This window comes from Pan paniscus, chromosome 7, assembly GCF_029289425.2.
Source record: "Pan paniscus chromosome 7, NHGRI_mPanPan1-v2.0_pri, whole genome shotgun sequence".
NCBI classification, from domain to species: domain Eukaryota; kingdom Metazoa; phylum Chordata; class Mammalia; order Primates; family Hominidae; genus Pan; species Pan paniscus.
Genome location: NC_073256.2, coordinates 21,552,594 through 21,571,825, shown reverse-complemented (window position 1 = coordinate 21,571,825; position 19,232 = coordinate 21,552,594). Strand labels below are relative to the sequence as shown.

At 39.3% G+C, this 19,232-nt stretch overlaps 1 protein-coding gene across 1 annotated transcript in view; it reads right to left on the bottom strand.

Annotated features, from left to right (window-relative positions):
• Positions 1-7,731: 7,731 nt before the first annotated feature.
• Positions 7,732-19,232, bottom strand: part of AGPAT5 (1-acylglycerol-3-phosphate O-acyltransferase 5) — a 50,924-nt gene continuing 39,423 nt past the window's right edge. The window contains exons 7-8 of the mRNA XM_003805349.5: positions 12,205-12,328; positions 7,732-10,231 (exon numbers count right to left, since the gene is read on the bottom strand). Of these exons, the coding sequence (XP_003805397.2) occupies positions 10,006-10,231; positions 12,205-12,328 (350 nt within the window). The 3' untranslated portion in view covers positions 7,732-10,005. The remainder of the gene's footprint in view (positions 10,232-12,204; positions 12,329-19,232) is intronic.

Here is a 19,232-nt window from a genome sequence, read left to right as displayed (position 1 = left end):
GATCTTAGGAGCAGTTTAGGGAGGGTCAGAATCTTGTAGGGGTCCAGCTGCATGACTCCTAAACCGTAATTTCTAATCTTGTGGCTAAGTTAGTCCTACAAAGGCAATCTAGTCCCCAGGCAAGAAGGAGGTCTGCTTTGGGAAAGGGCTGTTACCATCTTGGTTTAAACTATAAACTAAGTTTCTACCAAAGTTAATTCAGCCTGGGCTCACGAATGAGCAAGGACAGCTTAGAGGTTAGAAGCAAGATGAAGTCAGTTAAGTCCGATCTATTTCACTGTCTCAGTCATAATTTTGCAAAGGCCGTTTCAATCCCTTCCTTCGGATTTTATAGCACCTTAGTCTAAAGGTGTGGGCTGGGAAGATGAGAAAATGCCATCGATCGCTCTGGCTTCTTTCTTCAGGTGACCTGTGAGGCCACTATAAACGCGCTGTCTGTCAACACAGTTCATCCCAAGTAATTTCCTTTGGGAAGAATGAAAGGAGCAGACAGAAGCAACAAAAATTTAGCTCTTCATTATAAGCAGATGCAAGAGCAAACAGATATTCTCAGTAATTACTATTGGGAATCACAGTACCATTAATTGATTACATTCATTGAAATACACCAGTAAGAAACGGGAGGATTTTTACAATTCCTTGAAGATTACAAGCTTTAGACAGATTGCACCCATACTTGAATTAGTGATCAAAGAAGAATGGTGACATATTTAATTAGTAACCATAATACGGTATGGAATCCGCTCAGAATATTTTTAGACAAAATAACCGATATGCCTAGTTGACAAAATTTTTTAATTCGGAAAAAAATGTAAATATACCAAAACAAAACCAAAAAACCCAGAGAATAGTATAACATAGTATTCAGTATAAGGCCAATTCAGAACGAACACATTTCAACATTCTCATATTTGCTTCAGATCTTATTTTTTGATTGTGCTTTTTCTTGAACTCCAAGAATTCCTGGAATATTCTTTCAAATCATAACTTCCATATCATTTATTAAATGTTTATTGATTATGCCATTTCCTTTTTAAAATAATCTATTGACTTCGGACTATAAAATTCAAACACAATTGCTTTAGAAAATCTTCAGGTGGGCCGGGCGCGGTGACTCACGCATGTAATCCCAGCACTTTGGGAGGCGGAGGCGGGCGGATCACGAGGTCAGGAGATGGAGACCATCCTGGCTAACATGGTGAAACTCCGTCTCTACTAAAAATACAAAAAAATTAGCCGGGCGTGGTGGTGGGCGCCTGTAGTCCCAGCTCCTCTGGAGGCTGAGGCAGGAGAATGGCGTCAACCCGGGTGGCGGAGCTTGCGGTGAGCCGAGATCGCGCCACTGCACTCCAGCCTGGGCGACAGAGTGAGACTCCACCTCAAAAATAAAATATAAAATAATACGATAAAATAATAAAATAAAATAAAATAAAATAAAATAAAATCTTCAGGTGATACTTAATGATATAACTATGATTGAGGTAACCCTAAAATGTTATCTCAAATTATGCGTACTGAATCAGTTAAACAAACTGTTGCTGATTGCCTAGTCAGTGCCAGGAATCACGGCAGTTTTGAGACACAAAGGTTGGGGTGAAAGTTCCTCGCCTTTAAGTCATCTTGTACATCAGGTCTGCCCCATGGAGATATAATGCCATATAGCGAATATTAAACCTTCTAGTAGCCACATTAAAAAAAGGTGAAATTAATTTTAATATAGTTTATTGAGGACAATATGTCCAAAATATCACTAAAATATGTAATCAACATGAAGATTAATGAACTATTTTATTTTTTGTACTTATTTTTCCAAGTCTGGCATTTTACACTAACTTCTCTGATTTCAAGGACTCTATAGCCACATGGGGCTCCGGCTGCCCTACTAGGAAGTGCTGATGTGGAGGGTGGGTTTGTGGCTCACAGGTCCTAACAGAGCAACTGGGGAAGCTGTTGGCTGCATTGCCTTGAGCTCAGTGGTAATGGACGTTGCGGGTGGGGAGGGTGTTGAGCGGGTGAAGATAGAGGGGAAGCAGATGGAGACTGGATGAAGAAACCACCAAGTAGACTTGCTTAGAGAGACAGGTGGTAGGGGTGGTTGAAGATGCCCCCAGGCATTGGGCCCAGGTGGCTGGCAGAACACCGGGGAACAGCATGCGGAATGAAACTGTAGGATGGGAAGGTCTTTAGCAGCCACGTCTCAGGGGACGCTGCAGTCCAGAAAGAAGAGACCCACTGCTACATACTTGGGACCTGACCGCAACTCTAGATCTCCTGACCCTCAGAACAATGTTGTTGTTCACTGTACCACTTTGACGCCAAGCTCAGTTTAAGTTCTATTGCCAGTTTTATGTCAGACTGCAGCTGCCAGTCAAGTCATAAAAATATACCAGGAACCAAAATCTATCCACAAGCCAGTAAGAGTGGGTGCAGGAATAAAAACCATGTTCGAGAGAACAGAGCCAGAAATCACCAGGTACTTAGACACATGGAGGCATACTTTATATTGGATTTATTTCTAATCTCATTATCTTTCATTTATGTCAACTTCTAGAAACAGAAAGAGGGGAGGAGACATGGAAACAAAAAGGATAAAGATGTTAGTACACAAGAAGAGGGGGTACATCGTTTACGGGTTTTTTTTGTATATTTCATTTTACTTGAAAATGTCTATGTTGTATTTGTTACATGCCCTATTAGAACAACATACCGAAAACCTAAAATGTAACAAAGTTATTAGCTCTAGTATAAGGCAGAATGCCCTTATGGACGTGTGTGTGTGTGTGTGTGTGTGTGTGTGTATGTAACAAAAATTGCTAACATTTGCGCACTCAGAGTGTGACAGGCACTAATCCAGTGCTTCACATAGATGATTTCGTTTAATCCTCACAAGCCTGTGCGGTAGGTTCCATCACTGTTATCTTCATTCTGTATTTCAGGACATTGAAGCACAGAGATTAAGAAACTGACTACAAGGCCAGGCACGGTGGCTCATGCCTTAATCCCAACACTTTGGGAGGCTGAGGCAGGTGGATCACTTGAAGCCAGGAGTTTGAGACAAGACTGGCCAATATGGCAAAACCCCATCTCTACTAAAAAATACAAAAATTAGCCAGGCGTGGTGCCGCATGCCTATAATCCCAGCTACTTGGGAGGCTGAGGCAAGAGAATGGCTTGAACCCAGGAGGTGGAGTTTGCAGTGAGTCGAGATCACGCCACTGCACTCCAGCAAGGGCAACAGATCGAAACTCTGTCGGAAAAAATAAAAATACAAAATAAAAAACTGACCATAGTCCCTTGCTGACTAGTGGCTGGGCAGGGCAGGGACGCAAACCGAAGTGTCCTAGCTCTGGAATCCATGCCCGTAAGCCCGGCTCTCCATCTACTCCCAGCCACTCCTCCCCAATCTCCTTCCCAAACAAGAAACACTGAAACACAGAATGAGTTATAAAGAACCTTGTGTTTCGATCATCTGGACAACAGAAAGCCCCTATTTTAAGAGAAACGCAGTGCGTTACTGATGGTGTCATCAGTGACGTGGCCCTGATGTGCCGCCATGCTCCAGCTCAACTACACCGGAGCAGCAACTGTTTTCACCCTTCTGGATTCAGCTAAGAATCACCGACCATCGAGAACCAGCTAACACCGAATGCATCAGAAAGAGCCAACTTCCACATAGATCCCTTCCTGGGCATATGCTTAGGGGCTCTGCCAAAACCTGAACAAGGCACATGGTAGAGATGACACAGCTCGGGTGCCTGTGCAGTAATGTGTCCTCACAGGAAGTGGTGATGCCTTGCTTTCATTCCCTACTATGTCTTTGGCTTCACTACAGTCTTTGTCAAGCTTTCTTCATACCATACACAGGAACCTCTGGAAATAACTGTGCTAACTAAGCCCCTAGCACAGCGTCTAACACAGAGCAGGAATTCACATTTGTGAAGTGAGTGCACAGCTCTCTCTGCCGTTTTAGAACACCTTGGGAACACTACCTTAATCCCAAGCTCAGAAATCTTTAAGGAAGATAGCTATTAACTTCTTTCTCACTTTCTACTAGATGGCCAAATTCCAACGATCACAATTCTATACTGAAAATTATTTCCCAGTAAAACCAAATAAACCAAGGCAAGGAAACAATAACATCATAACATACATATGGTATTTTACTGATGTATTCATTCATTCCAGGACACATCTCCCAGCTTCTACTTACATTTGCTAAACAGTTTGACACAGAAATTCTTTAGTTCTAGTTCTCTTCAACTGATATTTAATTTTAAAGTGTTCTTTAAGAATCCAAATACATTGGGCCAGGCACGGTGGCTCGCGCCTGTAATCCCAGCACTTTGGGAGGCCAAGGCAGGTGATCATCTGAGGTCAGGAGTTCGAGACCAGCCTGGCCAACATGGCGAAACCCCATCTCTACTAAAAATACAAAAAATTAGCCAGGTGTGGTGGAACACGCCTGTAATCCCAACTACTTGGGAGGCTGAGGCAGGATAATTGCTTGAACCAGGGAAATGGAGGTTGAAGTGAGCCGAGATTGAGCCACTGTACTCCAGTCTGGGCAACAGAGCAACACTCTGTCTTAAAAAAAAAAAAAAAAAAAGAATCTAAATACATCAGTTCTCTGATCTAAGCCACGTTCTTTCCTCATCTTTGTTTCCATTATATAAACAAATGATCTCTCACAGTAGTTATTGCTATTTTCCACTGTAGCCAATGATAAAACATGGGGATGGCAGTGGTGGGTGGGAATTCCAGCTTTTCTCCACCATCTTCTCTGCAATAAACTGAAAGACCTTATAAAAGATGGGTGCAGTTGAGGAAAAAGAATAAAGGTGGTCATGGACAAATGAAAACTGGTTAATTGTCCGAAAACTATCAAGAACTGACCTGTGACCCAGACAGAAAGTAACTCTGCATGTCTCAACAGAGCACAGTATACACGAGCTTGAATAACCAGAAAGATGTTTAGCAACAAACACTCCTCACAATCATGTGTTGAGTTCCAAAACACTTCAGAAAATAATGGACAATTACTTATTCACACATTTTAGACAGCAAATAAAACTGAATTGGTTTAGCAAGAATAATAATCTCTCACATTGGTGTTGAAATTATATGAGAATGTATTTTTATGCCTAGAATCTCAAACTAGTGAGAGTCATTTCCCTGAACTCTATGAAGTAAATACATATTCTCCCCTCTTTACGGCTAAGGGAAAGCTCGAACAGGAGAGGAATTTTTTTTTTTTTTTTTTTTTTAATACAGAGTCTCGCTCTTGTCACCCAGGCTGGACTGCAATGACGCCATCTTGGCTCACTGCAACCTCCGCCTCCAGGATTCAAATGATTCTCCTGCCTCAGCCTCCCAAGTAGCTGGGAATACAGGTGCCTGCCACCACGCCTGGCTAATTTTTGTATTTTTAGTAGAGACAGGGTTTCCCCACGTTGGCCAGGCTGGTCTCAAACTCCTGACCTCAAGTGATCCACTTGCCTCGGCCTCCCAAACTGCTGGGATTACAGGCGTGAGCCACCGCGCCCGGCAGGAAATTTATTTAAAGTTATGCATGTAGTGACACAGCACCAACTCTTTTATTAGAGTCTGGGATTTACCTTGATAAGTAACTGTTGGTACAAACTATCGAAAACCTGGCAGTATGCTTGCAGATGCATTACTTTTAGTAGTCAAGCTACGCTGTGGCATGGGATTTGTGATGACAGTGAGATGAGATGATGCCCGCAAGAGGCTTAGTGCACTGCTTGTTTACTATCACTACAAGCTGAACCTTTAAAATATGATGTAGTATTTAATAGCCGTATTTGGCAATACAACATATATACACAACATGTAAACTTTACCACATATACATGAAATAACTTTTTATCACCAATTTTTGAGATCCATATTTTCCTTTATTGCTGAATTAATGAGGCACCAATAATCCCAAAAACACAAGTCAGAATTTATTCTGAAAATACCATAAAGAGACAAAAAGAGTTAGTCAAGTATTCTTGCCTGCTGGAGACACAAAATTTCAAAAGCACCTTTTTTAAAAAAAGACATGAACATTTATAAAATTGCAGAACGTATCTTATATATTCACATATAAAATCATGAACCAATAATAATCCGGATGGAAAAACTGATCTGTTTCATCAACATCAATAAACATTTTGTTGAGAGTTTGTTCCACATATTATATTTCCCTCAGTATATTAGAAGTACTTCAGCTTTCTATTTGAAGGGATTTTCCTAAAAATAACCTTTTTTCCTGCTCAGGACAACCAGGTATTATTATAGTATACATATTATAATAACAAGGTATATGTCTTTGACCTCATGTATGACTCCCCAGTTGCTACAGGAATAGATTTACTTTTCGTACACAAATTGGAAAAGATGTCAAATATTGATGATAGTATCGAAGAGTTGTAGCTACTCTAAACTGAGTAAATTAGCGATTGTACAGAGGAGCACTTCAAAATAGTTGAAGGTTTTAAATTCAGTTAATTACACGAATATTTGACAAGTATGTGAATGTTGTAAATATTTTGACCAAAGTACTAATTTTGATTCTAATGATTGCATGTTACAGAGTCTCTATATAATGTCAATTATACTAAGTGATAACGTAATTTCAAGTTCTTTAATCAAAAAGTGTGAGTTACTCGTAATGAAAACTGGCCCAAAAGGAGGGGAAAAAAATCTTGTTTATAAAGCAAGCCATGCAAAACTACAAGGACATTGCATTGTAGCTTTCCACCAGATACGGAATATCTGCCAAGAAAATATTTCACTCAATCTTCAATCTAAACACTACTAAAAACAAATTAAGGTTAAAATTATTTTACTATGCGCTTGCAATTATACACACAAAATACTGCTTTGGTAGATATTTCTCTCTCTTTTCACATTTTTTGTGGTACATATCTGGGAGTTACTGTGTGTCTATAATAAGCAAATTTTATATTTCTATATTTCCTTTTCATTTTCTAAGATTTGGGGTCTCGTGCTGTTACCTAGGCTGTAGTGCAGTGGTATGTCCATGGCTCACTGCAATCTCAACCTCCTGGGCTGAAGCGATCCCCCCACCTCACCCTCCCGAGTAGCTGGGACAAACTACTTAGTGTACGCCACCATGCCTGGCTAATTTTTTTTAATTTTTTTGTAGACAGGTTCTCGATATGTTGCCCAGGCTGGTCTTGAACTTGGCCTTATTTCCTTCTATCTATGATCAGTCTAGTTAGATCACTTGATTGACACAGACCTATTCAAAGAATATAATTATGAACAAAGGAAAAAATAAAGCTTATGTAACCCATATTAAGCAAAATTGTTGCCACTCTAAATTTTAAAAATCACATGGAAATGAAACGTATGAAAAACTATCAGTATGTATGGTGTAAGAGTTAGCCAGATCGGCACTTTTATTCACCAACTTAGTTAATTTAAGGCATTTGACATGTTTCACTGAGATCACTTAATGATTACAGAATTGCCAAGCAAATTAACATCGGCCATGCATCTTATAAATTACAGATGAATTTATATAACCAAACTAATATACTGCTTAACAGTTTTGATTATTTTAGTGTATTTTTTTAAAACTTTGCTCAAAGCTTAGGGAAAAATATTGTGAAGAATGCAGGGCCAGTCATTATGCCTATTTTATGTACTGAGAGACTGTTGGTGAATTTTAGGGTCAAAAAATGTTAAACAGCACAGCCATTAGAGACAGTGAAAGATTTTATTTTTTTTTTCACTTTCATCCAAACACACCCTTTTCTGAAAAACATAAAAGCATGCACATCGATGGCATTCTTATAAAGAAAAATTAATAACTAAGCTGTAAATCAGTAATAATACAAACAAAAGTTTAAATGATATGTGAACAGATTTACAGGTAGGTATACGGCTCCTAATTTTAGAAAATAATTCAAGTCAGTATTAATACAGGTTAAGGAGAAGCTTCTAATTTTCCAAACATTTTGATACAAAATTTTTTTCAACGACTGTATTTTATAGACCTTTTGTGAGAAGATTAGTATAGTTCTATGAAACCTAACATTCAAGTGATATTATGCAGGTCAGGCTACCTTGTGAAAATGAGTTAGAATCCACATAATTCCAACAGTATTGCCTCTCAAAGTTCAAATTTAGAACATACCCATTATATTCAAAATATATTAAATCCCTGTACTTAACAAAGACATGGAATTGATCTAAATTTTACTTTACAGGTAAGAGAAAATTACAATTCAGCATGAGAAAATTTTCATAAGTTTTACCCATGCCCCGATTATTGGCCAACTATATCCTGAGTGTGCATGGATGTGTGCATACATTCTAATGTATACAAACCAATTCACACCAGATGACTCTTCAAAGATGATGCTTGAAACAGTTTATTCTCTGGCATGGGAGAAGCAGTGTAACACAGTCACTTAATTTTCCCTTAATCATTATTTCTTTCATTTTGCTTATCATGATCCAACTGGTATTTTTAATGTGGGCCATTGATATATTTCTGCAGCAAAAATCCAGTAGCAGTAAGCAGAAATGTCAACTTAAAGGACTATGAGGAAATCAAAGTTTAAATTATAACACAAAAATAGAACACTTCACACTGAAAGGTCTTCTCCCATGGGATATATTGTCCCATGGCTGAAAATCGTGATCTGGTTCCTGGAACACAGCTCTTGCTCTAAGGTGATACATATTAATGTGTAGCTCCACTAAACCTAATGGGAAATAAACTAATTCATTCAGTCCTGATGAATTAAGTCTGTATTTCACTGGCTTGAGAAGGTGAACTTCTTGACACAGACAAATGCAAAATGCCTCTGCAGTAGCTGGTGAAGCCCACTCACAACGGCTTAAAGAGTTCAACTCTGAAAGTGGGCAGCACGGGCTGCCTCTGCATTTCTTCCTAGCAAGTCTACGTGCAGGCCGCTGAGCAGCACCACTGACGGGATCCAAGGGAAGGACCAGAGCCCAGTGGGAATCCACCACACTACAGAAACGCGACTTCTGAATGAATATTCTGTGAAATCAAAGAGAAGCAGGCAAAAGGCACACGCTAGTAAATCTAGGCAGAATGTCTGCAGGCTCTCATCACCTTAAAAATCTTGTGAACTTGGGGTCCAACCAAGGTTCACACCGACTCCTTCGATATTAAAAACAAAACAAAACAGAAAACCTTAACGTTTTCAAGCACTTATGGCACAGACAAAGGGAAGTACTAATAGCGTAGCTTAAATCTTCAAAAAGCTGGGAAATTTAAAGTTCTGCTATAATGAATCAGAGTCACAATTTTAAACTTCGTTCTCATATTTTATACCATTTTCTGTGTGTACAGGGTGTGCAAATTAAGCAATTTCAATAAATATTAGAAATTTATTTTGCAAATATAAAATGAGTAAAATCAGCTAATAACGCAATACAATAAAATCATGTGCTAAACAGAGCTTTTTCCCCATGAACACTTTGTACCCTTTCCTTTGAACATCCAGACACTTCCTAAATACAATTTATTTCACTGACTTGTAGAAATAAGCAAAAGATGAAATATTAACTAGCTGCAAGATACTAAATACTTTAGTAATAAGAGCTTGGAGCTGTCAAGTTGTAATAAATTGAAAATAACAGAGAAAGTGAAATACGCTGCAAATTAATGCTCAAAAATGCAGCCATCTGACTTGCAAAATACACAATCCTCCCAGCCTTCTCAAGTTGTCATTAGTTCATAGGAAATGGACAGAGCAGGAGAAACTCCATTTAGCTTTTACCCTTCCAGCAGCCCCGATGCTAAAGTTGTACAACCAGGTATGTTTGCCCAAGACCATTGCATATCAGCTTTCGTCACAAATTGTATTATCCAGTCTTCAATCAACAAGGCTTTATTTACACTCCTTAATAAATTCAGGAAACAATTTGATGTCATGTGCAGCCGCCAAAAATAGACAATGTAGCACATCCCACTGTCTGGAGACAGCTACTTGTTTATGCTTTGATAGTAACCCACAGGCAGCCAAGTAGGGTTCCATATATCCAGGTGTTCACATACAGCTTCCTTCCAGCCTCAGTCATAAGCATGCCTGCAGTCAAACCACTTAAGATCAACATTGATGGTAAAGTCTTCTTGATACTTAATTTGGAATTAACACTTTTCCCAGGAAATCTTTTTCTTCTTTCTGGATCTGGTGACTCATAAAATTCTATAAGCATCCTATGGCCAGAATGGAAAAAGTTTAGATTTTAGTCACTTCAGTATTTCAATTCAAAAAATATCAATCAGGTAGCTATTACATGCTGGAAAAGTTATGCAGGTCCTTGGAAAATAAGGATGAATACGGAAACATCCAGAAACTTGGTTTAATAGAAGTTTCTAGTCTTTTAAAATATCTTTAATATGCTCTATGATTAGTATACATGAATTGTATATGTAATATTTCAACAGGTGGTTTTAGCCATTTTATGAGGATGCTTTTTGTCTTTTAAACTTTTGATAAAGTTTTACAGTGACCTGACTCACAAATGGCTAATAACCCGCTGCAGCTTCTCCTCCTTTTTACATGGAGCTCCTATTCCGCCAGAAGTCAAAGACAGGACCAGCAGTCCTTAGACAGCGGTTCCTCTGTATCCACAGGGGGCTGGTCCCAGGATACTCGGCACAGACCAAGATCAAAGGATGCTCAAGTCCCTGACATATGAATAAAATGGCATGTATTTGAATATAACATATGCATATCCTCCCAAATCCTTTTTTTTTTTTGAAAAAAGGCACTCTGTTGCCAGGCTGGAGTTGGCGCAATGATAGCTCACTGCAGTCTCAACCTTCCAGGCTCAGGTGATCCTCGCACCTCGACCTCCTGAGTAGCTGGGACTATAGGTGCACGCCTGGCTAATTTTTGTATTTTCTGTAGAGACAAGGTTTTGCCATGTTGCCCAGGCTGTCTTGAACTTCTGGGCTCAAGCAATTTGCCTGCCTTAGCCTCCCAAAGTGCTGGGATTACATGCATGAGCCACCACAGCCAGCCCCCTTTTTTTCTGAGTATTTTTGATCTGTGCTTGGTGGAATCCATGAATGTGGAATCCATGGATATGGACTGCTCACTGCACCTGGGCTGTCTCAAAAATGCCTTTATTCCCACAGAATTAGAAAGGCAGGTAAAAGAAGGAAAACAGCATAGTTAATTCATTTTCCCATCTTACATAAGATTTGTAAAGTTATAATAGCAGAACATACCCGATATAATAATCTAAAACACAAACAGAAAGGGAAAGCGCTTCTATTGCTTTATAAATCACACACCCTAGCAATAATCATTCTTTTAAAATGTCCAGACCTATTCTAAATACTTATAAAATAAGTAGAACATTAAATACATTAGTCTTTTTTCTGAGAACATATTTTCATGTCAATACATGTAGATCTTACTTTTAAATTTCTTCCATGGGCCAAAGTGGTCCTGAATGGCTCGCTGAATAAATTACATCATGTACAGTTAAGAGTCAATGAAAAATAGAAGCTTAAAGTTTCATTGTTAACCTATTACACTTTTAATCATTTTCACCTGGTAAAGTTAACCCAGGAGGGTTAATTAAAAACACTGTACTGTAAAACAAGGAAAAGAAGAACAATGATAGTTTCTTGAGAAGAAAATACATATTAAGAGAATAAAACAATTGGCTAAAATTTCTGAATATAATCAACCACAGAAGACATTTTGGATATAACGCTGTCAACTGCCCCTTCTATTTCCAACAACTATAACAGCATCATGTCCACCTGCACGTCCGCATAGTCCTCCACCCCTCCCTTGCTTTTCTGCACACTGGCCCGGCAGCCACACCTCACACAGTAACACCACTTTATGTGACCTGAGAGGTAGGTCCGGGCATCTGACACTGGAAAGTTTTTTTGTGTGTTTGTTGTTGTTTTTAATTTAATTTGCTATGTAATCATGTAGTATTGTCCAAGAAATACTATCAATGCAAGTAGATGGGCCCACTGTAACAAGTTCTTTTAGACTGATTTGTACAAGTTTAAAACACGATCAGACATGCAAAAAATTTGATTTGAATTTATAAAATGTATTCTTGAGACAATATAACCATTTACATTGGTTTCAAATTGTTGACTATACTGAAATCTAGTTGAACCGAAGTTCCGGAAGTGCTGGAACTGTTGTTACTCACTTATCTTTGATTTCGAAACGTTCATGCAGCCATCTCCTCATATGTTCTTGTTCTTCTGGGACATCTTTTTTGTCGATACGATCAATGTGAATATGAATTTTTGGACATTCTTTGCAGAGAAATTCTAACAAAGAACAAAAATAATTCATTTTTTTACTATTTTAGAACTCATGGTCATATAAAGTAAAAATGAAAATAAGGTAATAGGACAAAAAAAGTTGTAAAATGAAGAAAAAGTACAGATTCCTTAGGAAAAATAAACAAAAGTTAAAAAAAAAAGGATTATAAACTGGTGGTTGGGGGTTTCAAGCTGAAGTAGAAGAGCATGTTATAATTTCTAAGTCAACTACAATTACATAAGTCATTAAGTTAAATCAATAGTACCAAATGTTATTTTTCATGTGACAACTTTTAGTGCTATAGACAGCCCAGGAATAGGAAGCTGGAGCCTCCTCTAAGTCCATACTCACCTCTCTGAAGGGACCCGCAAATGCCTACCACCACCAGCCCCCATCCTAGTGTGTCACCTGTCACCATGGTGACTGCTGCCTCCCCACCAGACTGCGAGCTCCACAGCGGCCGAGAGGAAGCTGGTCTGGTTCACGATGGCACCTCTTGACCTGGCACACAGCTGGGCACTCACAGGCGCCTGATAATCCTCAACTTTGCTTGTCGCCTGACACACAGCTTCTCGTCATTGACTGCTACACAGCCACAACAAACTTGGGGGAGCAATTGCCCCTCCTCTCTAACTTGGCCATTGGTTTCTAATCATTGCCACTCCTTGCTTTCCTGATACTTGCCATATTTTAACATATTATCTAATTGGTAAAAGAACCAAAATTATTACTGTGGAATAGCCATGAGCCCTGTAAACAACTGTAGTTTCTAAGACTTGCTAATTTGAAAAAAGGAGCCAGTCTTTTTCAGCCTCGATTGCACAAGGTATGAGGCTATTATTTATTCCAAGAAAGAACGGAGCCTAGAAACTCCCTTCTTTGTAGGGGGCTCCCTGTGGACAGGTAAGAATGTTAACATATTTAAGTGCCTTGAAGAACAAAGAAATATTCCTAAGATTTAAGAGCTGACTAAGGTAGGGAGGTATGCCGAGTGGGAGGCTGAGACCTTTGGCCTCAAATTGCAAATGCGTTCAAAGACGTGTTCTGAGAAATGATGAATCCTACACTCCACCGTCCGAGGAAGACTTGTCTTTGCTCTTTCAACCCCACACACTTCCCGTTTTTGCTAAGTACTCTCTGCAACTGCTCTTCTTGACTTCAGTGTCGAGCTCTTAGTAACATGCAGCATTTAGGTGATCAAAAATACCCTGTATTCTTACACACTTCCAGGAGTAAACTGGCTTTAATAATACATGTGCAAAACACTAAAACAAAGATTTTAATTTTTCATTATTTTTGTCTTAATTTTCCTACAGTACTATCATCTGAATAATCAAAGAACTGCTTAAAAAGTATTTTCAGCAGCAGAACTGTGCCCTAGGGAAGAGCACACATGGTGGAGTCAGGTAGCCTGGGTCTCCACCTCTGGGGTAACCCTGGACAACTCTGTCGGCCTCTCTGTGACTAAGTGTCCAAGTCTATAAAGTAGGGATAATAATAATAGAAGATTTCAAGCACCTAAAGGAGTGCTTGGCACACAGTATGCACTATGTGTTAGCTATTATAGTGTTTTAGCCACAAATTACTTCCCACCCTATCGTATTTCTATTTCTGATACATAAAAAGACAGATTCCGAAACCAATTTTCCTGCCTTCACTGAATTATCTAGATCTCCACCTCAACATTTCCATAATTAAGTAATCACCTGGTCAACACTGCAGATACCCGGTATTTCAAGTGCTGGCATACAGATTGTAAGGAAGATGGAACAGACTGCATTTCGAATGTCAGAAATAGAATGCTTCGTGGAGTACAGTGCTCAGGACGTGGCAGGGCCTCTACTAAGACGTCAGCTTTGGAAGAAGAGGCAGTGCTGCTGTGACAAAAGCACTCCGAAATGTGCATGGGTCCTTTTGTTTTTCCTAAAACGTACATGTGCTCAGAATGTGTTTACAGCATGCTTTTGAGTACGTTAATTATTTCATTCGATCTCTGCAATTCTACGCAGGCAGGGGCTGTTATTATCTCCTTGTAAGACGAAGAAACTAAGTCTCAGAGAGGACCAAGGCCCAGCGTAGCCATGGTGGGACTGTAACAGCCAAGTCCCTAAGGTTCAGGACCCAGGTAGGGACTATGAGAGGAGCATGCGACAAAGTGGAAAGCAGTTCAATGTCAAATGCCATTTAGGAGGTTCTAACACTGAAGGGAGGAAATAAGTGGTATAAATACTTCCTATAGGTTTAAAAAAGTACTTATATATCCACATTTGCAAAAACTATCTTAGTTGAAGCATAGTTCATATTACATGAGTAAAAATTACCCTATAGCACCTTAGGGAATCTAGGGAAAAATACTCTAAGGTATTATTGTTTTTCTACCTATAAATTTCTAGTAGGCACTAAAGTATACTGATATGCTTGGGTAAAAGAGGAAGTCTTCCGACTATTCGTACAGGTCACAGGTCTACTTGCTGCAGAAACCAAGCCCCATTTGCTCTGAAGGCAACACACAGGACCCACATCCAACAAGATGAAGCCGGGGAGATAACTGCTGTTAAATCACATCGATGAACACTATACAGCCTTTAAAAAAAAGTTATGGAAGTATATATACTGACATGTACAGCTGCTTATAACACACAAGAAAATATGAAGAACATGAGACATAGACACACACAGAAATCTCATCTTTAAAAAATACGTAAAGGCACATACTCTCTCCAACATATAGACATTATAAAAAAGAGGATTTAAAGGAAAATATCCAAATTGTTAAAGGAAAATATCCAAATTGGGCTTACCGCTGGACAGGTGAACTTGTGGAGATTTTTCCTTCTTCTTTGGGTTATCTGTAATCCCCCCTTCCCTGATCCTTTTTTTTTTTTTTAGGCAGATTCTTGCTCTGTCAGCCAGGCTAGAGTCCAGTGGCACGATCTTAGCTCACTGCAACTGCTGCCTCCCGGATTCAAGCGATTCTCCTACCTCAGCCTCCTGAGTAGCTGGGATTACAGGTGCCTACCACTGTGCCCGGCTAATTTTTGTATTTTTAGTAGAGATGGGATTTCACCGTGTTGGCCACGCTGGTCTAGAACTCCTGACCTTGTGATCCACCCGCCTCAGCATCCCAAAGTGCTGGGATTACAGGCCTCCATATTTTTAAATATAAAAATATTAATAGAAATGGAAAGTATATATGTTGTAATATGAAAATACTGGTAGAAAAAACTTAACTAGGATCATACACAATACTTAAATAGAATACCAAAGGTTGTCCTTAAGCACACAATTTATTACATTACACCAGCCACTTCAGAAATATAATTAAAAAAAATCAATAGTAATCAAATTACACTGTTTCACCTCTGCCGCAATGACATCTTCCATGATTACAAGAAGCAGTGAACCACGAGAGAATGCCCAGGTGGGCTTTGATTTATACCTCCCTTAAAATGAAACTTACACCATAAAACGGGAAGGACAAGGGACACTGCTGGCTGCCTCTCCTCAACATGAGACCTCATGAAGGTGACTACAAGAATTCCTGTAGCATTTGTTAGCACTGCAGCTTCTACAGCTTCCCAGCTCTCACCTGCAGAGCGTCCTGGTGGCAACGTGGAGTGGAGCAGAGGCCCTGCATGTTCAACAATCACTGCAGCTAATTCTGACAAACAGTGATCCCCCAGAATGCTTTGAGAAACACTGGGTCATGGCATATCAACAATCTACCAACTTCAGAAAAAAATTATTTCTTAATTGCATCATAAAATATGAATATTAAATAGCCTACTATATATAGAGATAATATTTAATACTAATGAAATTTGGCCACAAAGTACTTACAGTATTCCAAGTTACAGAATTTTCTACCTAACACAACTTATATCAGATGTCATATAATTTAAAGTGACTCTTAAACTAAAGTAGATTATAACCAGACCAGAACACCCATCAATTCATACAAACAACTGAAAGCAGGGCTGAGCCAGTGACAGAAAACAAAACAAAACAATGAAAGCAGGGTTTTTCAAGCTACAGGTTAAAAGCAACACACTAGAAGGAAAAACGTGTTATTATTATATCTTATGTGCACACGTATACATGTTGAATAATGTCTCAGAAAGCGGGAATGCTAAATCTAAAATGTGAATGCATTTGTACATCTGAGAGACATTTCCAAAGCAACTTCTACAAAGGTTTATACTATATTGCATTCCTAACAGCAAAGTATAAAAATGCCTGTTAATACTTGAATCTCACCCACTGAGCCTATGATCAAACCTTGGGATGTTTGCCAATCTAATGGATTAAAAAAAAAAAAAAGGTATCCCCTGTAGTTTTCATTTGCACTTATCTTATTATGAATGAGGTTAAATGTGAAATGTCTATTCTTGTTCTTTACCCAGTTTTCTTTCTAGTTATCAGTCACCTTCTTATCAATGTGTAAGTGCACTTTACGCAAGAAGGAACTGACCCCTTTTCTATGATCTAGGTTGCAAATAATTTCCCAGTTTGTCTTTCAGTCTTGATTTTACTCTGGTGTACTTTTCCTTTAATTCAAATACTTTATCCTTGACTGAAGTGATAAGATTTTATTTTCTTTATGGTATCTGGGTATGTCAGAAAGGTCAATCTTTCAAAAGGAGACAATTTGTAATGAATACACATAGGCAGTGACCACCCCAAAGCCACAGTCAGCTCACATGTAGCAGAGGATAAGCAGGGCAGTGGGAGGTTGGAACCCAGGCAATGCAACTCACAGAGCGTTTTGGCTTCCTCAAGGCACTTATGATGCAGCTGGGAGGAGAGAAAGACAGAGCCCTGTGCTAAGTGCCAGCACTGTAACACACGCCATCAGTGCCACAGCAGTACTGCAAGAGCAGGGGCAGGAGAAGGCACAGTGCTATGCTGGGAAAGGTGCCGCCTGTCACTCTGGGAGAACAGTAGGCTTGGATGAGGGCAACAAAAGAGAGGGTGGTTTCCTGTGGAAAGCAGGATTGGCCACACAAAGTCTTCAACTACTGAATATGCATGGCGTGCAGAAGGACTCAGTCAGCCAGCTTCACCACGGCCGAGGCTTCACGGCACAGCACAGGAGGAAGCGAAGACAAGGCAGAGCTCACGGCTGGAATGCAGTCCTCCGATGGCAGGCAACAGAGGCTGGCCTTACCCACGAGCTCTGCTGAACTAAGGGGTTCTTAGACAGGAGGGGACATGATAAAAGTAGCAGCATTTAAACAAGGTTATTATGGGGAGTCTATCTGTTTTTCATTGGTTATAAACACTTGTTTAATCTTAAACTATGTTTAATAAACCAATGACAATCTTGATGAACAACTGTCTGTTTTCAAATGCAAAAATAGGTAAGTAACTCCTTCGATAGTTTAAAAGAGAAAAATATTAATATGCCACTTTTTTATAAGAAGGGAGGGATGGTAGAATAAGAAGATATACTTAAATTTGCACATACAACGCACAACAAATTAAGAAAACTGGTTATCGCTAGGAAGGAGAAGGGAAGGCCAGGTAGCAGGGTGGAAAGCAAGGAAGACGTTTCACTGTGCATTTCGTACAGTTTTAATTTTTAAACTGATGCATTACTTATTCTAAACATTTACATTTAAAATGAAAAACACCTTAGTTTTCTACTTTACAATTACTCTGTGTTATATACAATTATGAGAACAATCATCTTTCAGATATAAATATGTTACATTTTTTTTTCCTTCTACCATAACCAATTTTTATACTAGCTAGCCCCTGGGCCTCACTCCTCCAGCCTCCCTCCCTAACTTTCTGCAGTAGGCAGCTGCTCTCTCTTTGAGTCAAAGAGCTTTTCTTTTAAAACTCGAGTGACCCTCATCTTATCATTATTTAACAGACTAATCATTTGACAACTATAATCTCACTGAACTTTGGAAAAATCCCTGACATCCAAAGATGACACACAGACAGTGTTAGATAATGTAACGGTGCACAGTACTACGTCTAGAAGGCCTACGTGTAAGGTTGGGCAGAATAATTTCTATCCTTGCTCACTTCTGAATGCTTTAATAATGTCTACTTTTATAAATGTTTTGTTGTAGTTAAAAATATTACTCTATAAAATTTCCAAGGCACATCAACTTCAGAGGAATGCTTCAGGTGAGGGTTTCCATGTAAAACGTGCTGGAGGCTCATATTTTGAACATCTGCCCTCAGTAGATCCTACTGATACAAGCACACTGACATACATACTAGCTCAACCCCAAACAGCTGATGAGGTAAAAACACAAAGCTCATTTGGGAGGCCGAGGTGCGTGGATCACCTGAGGTAAGGAGTTTGAGACCAGCCTGGCCAACATGGTGAAATCCCATCTCTACTAAAAATACAAATATTAGTCATGCATGGTGGCACACGCATGTAGTTCCAGCTACTCAGGAGGCTGAGGCAGGAGAATCGTGTGAACGTGGGAGGCGGAGGTTGCAGTGAGCCAAGATCGCGCCACTGCACTCCAGCCTGGGCGACAGAGCGAAACTCTTATCTCAAAACAAAAAACGAAAAACAAAAAAACCCCATGAAGCCTAGTGTTCTCTCTCAACCCCAGCTCAAACAGATATTTTGAAAAGGAAACAGAAACTCCACACACTTCCCTGTTTGCCTATTTCCATGTTTACATTTCTCTAACAGCTAACACTATGTTTGGTTAGTTTAACTAAGTTATCCTGCTCACTTAAAATTCTATTTTTTTCTGGTTATATCTGACAATAGCTCAGAGGTTCTTAAAACCTAACATGTTTGGGAAAAAAAAGGTCACACTTAACTGTATTTCTTCTTGTCACAATGACACCCAGATTTAATAACTATTTTATGAAAAATACAGCAGAAGGGCAGCACGGACTAATAATGTGCACTCAGTACTGCCGGGCGTG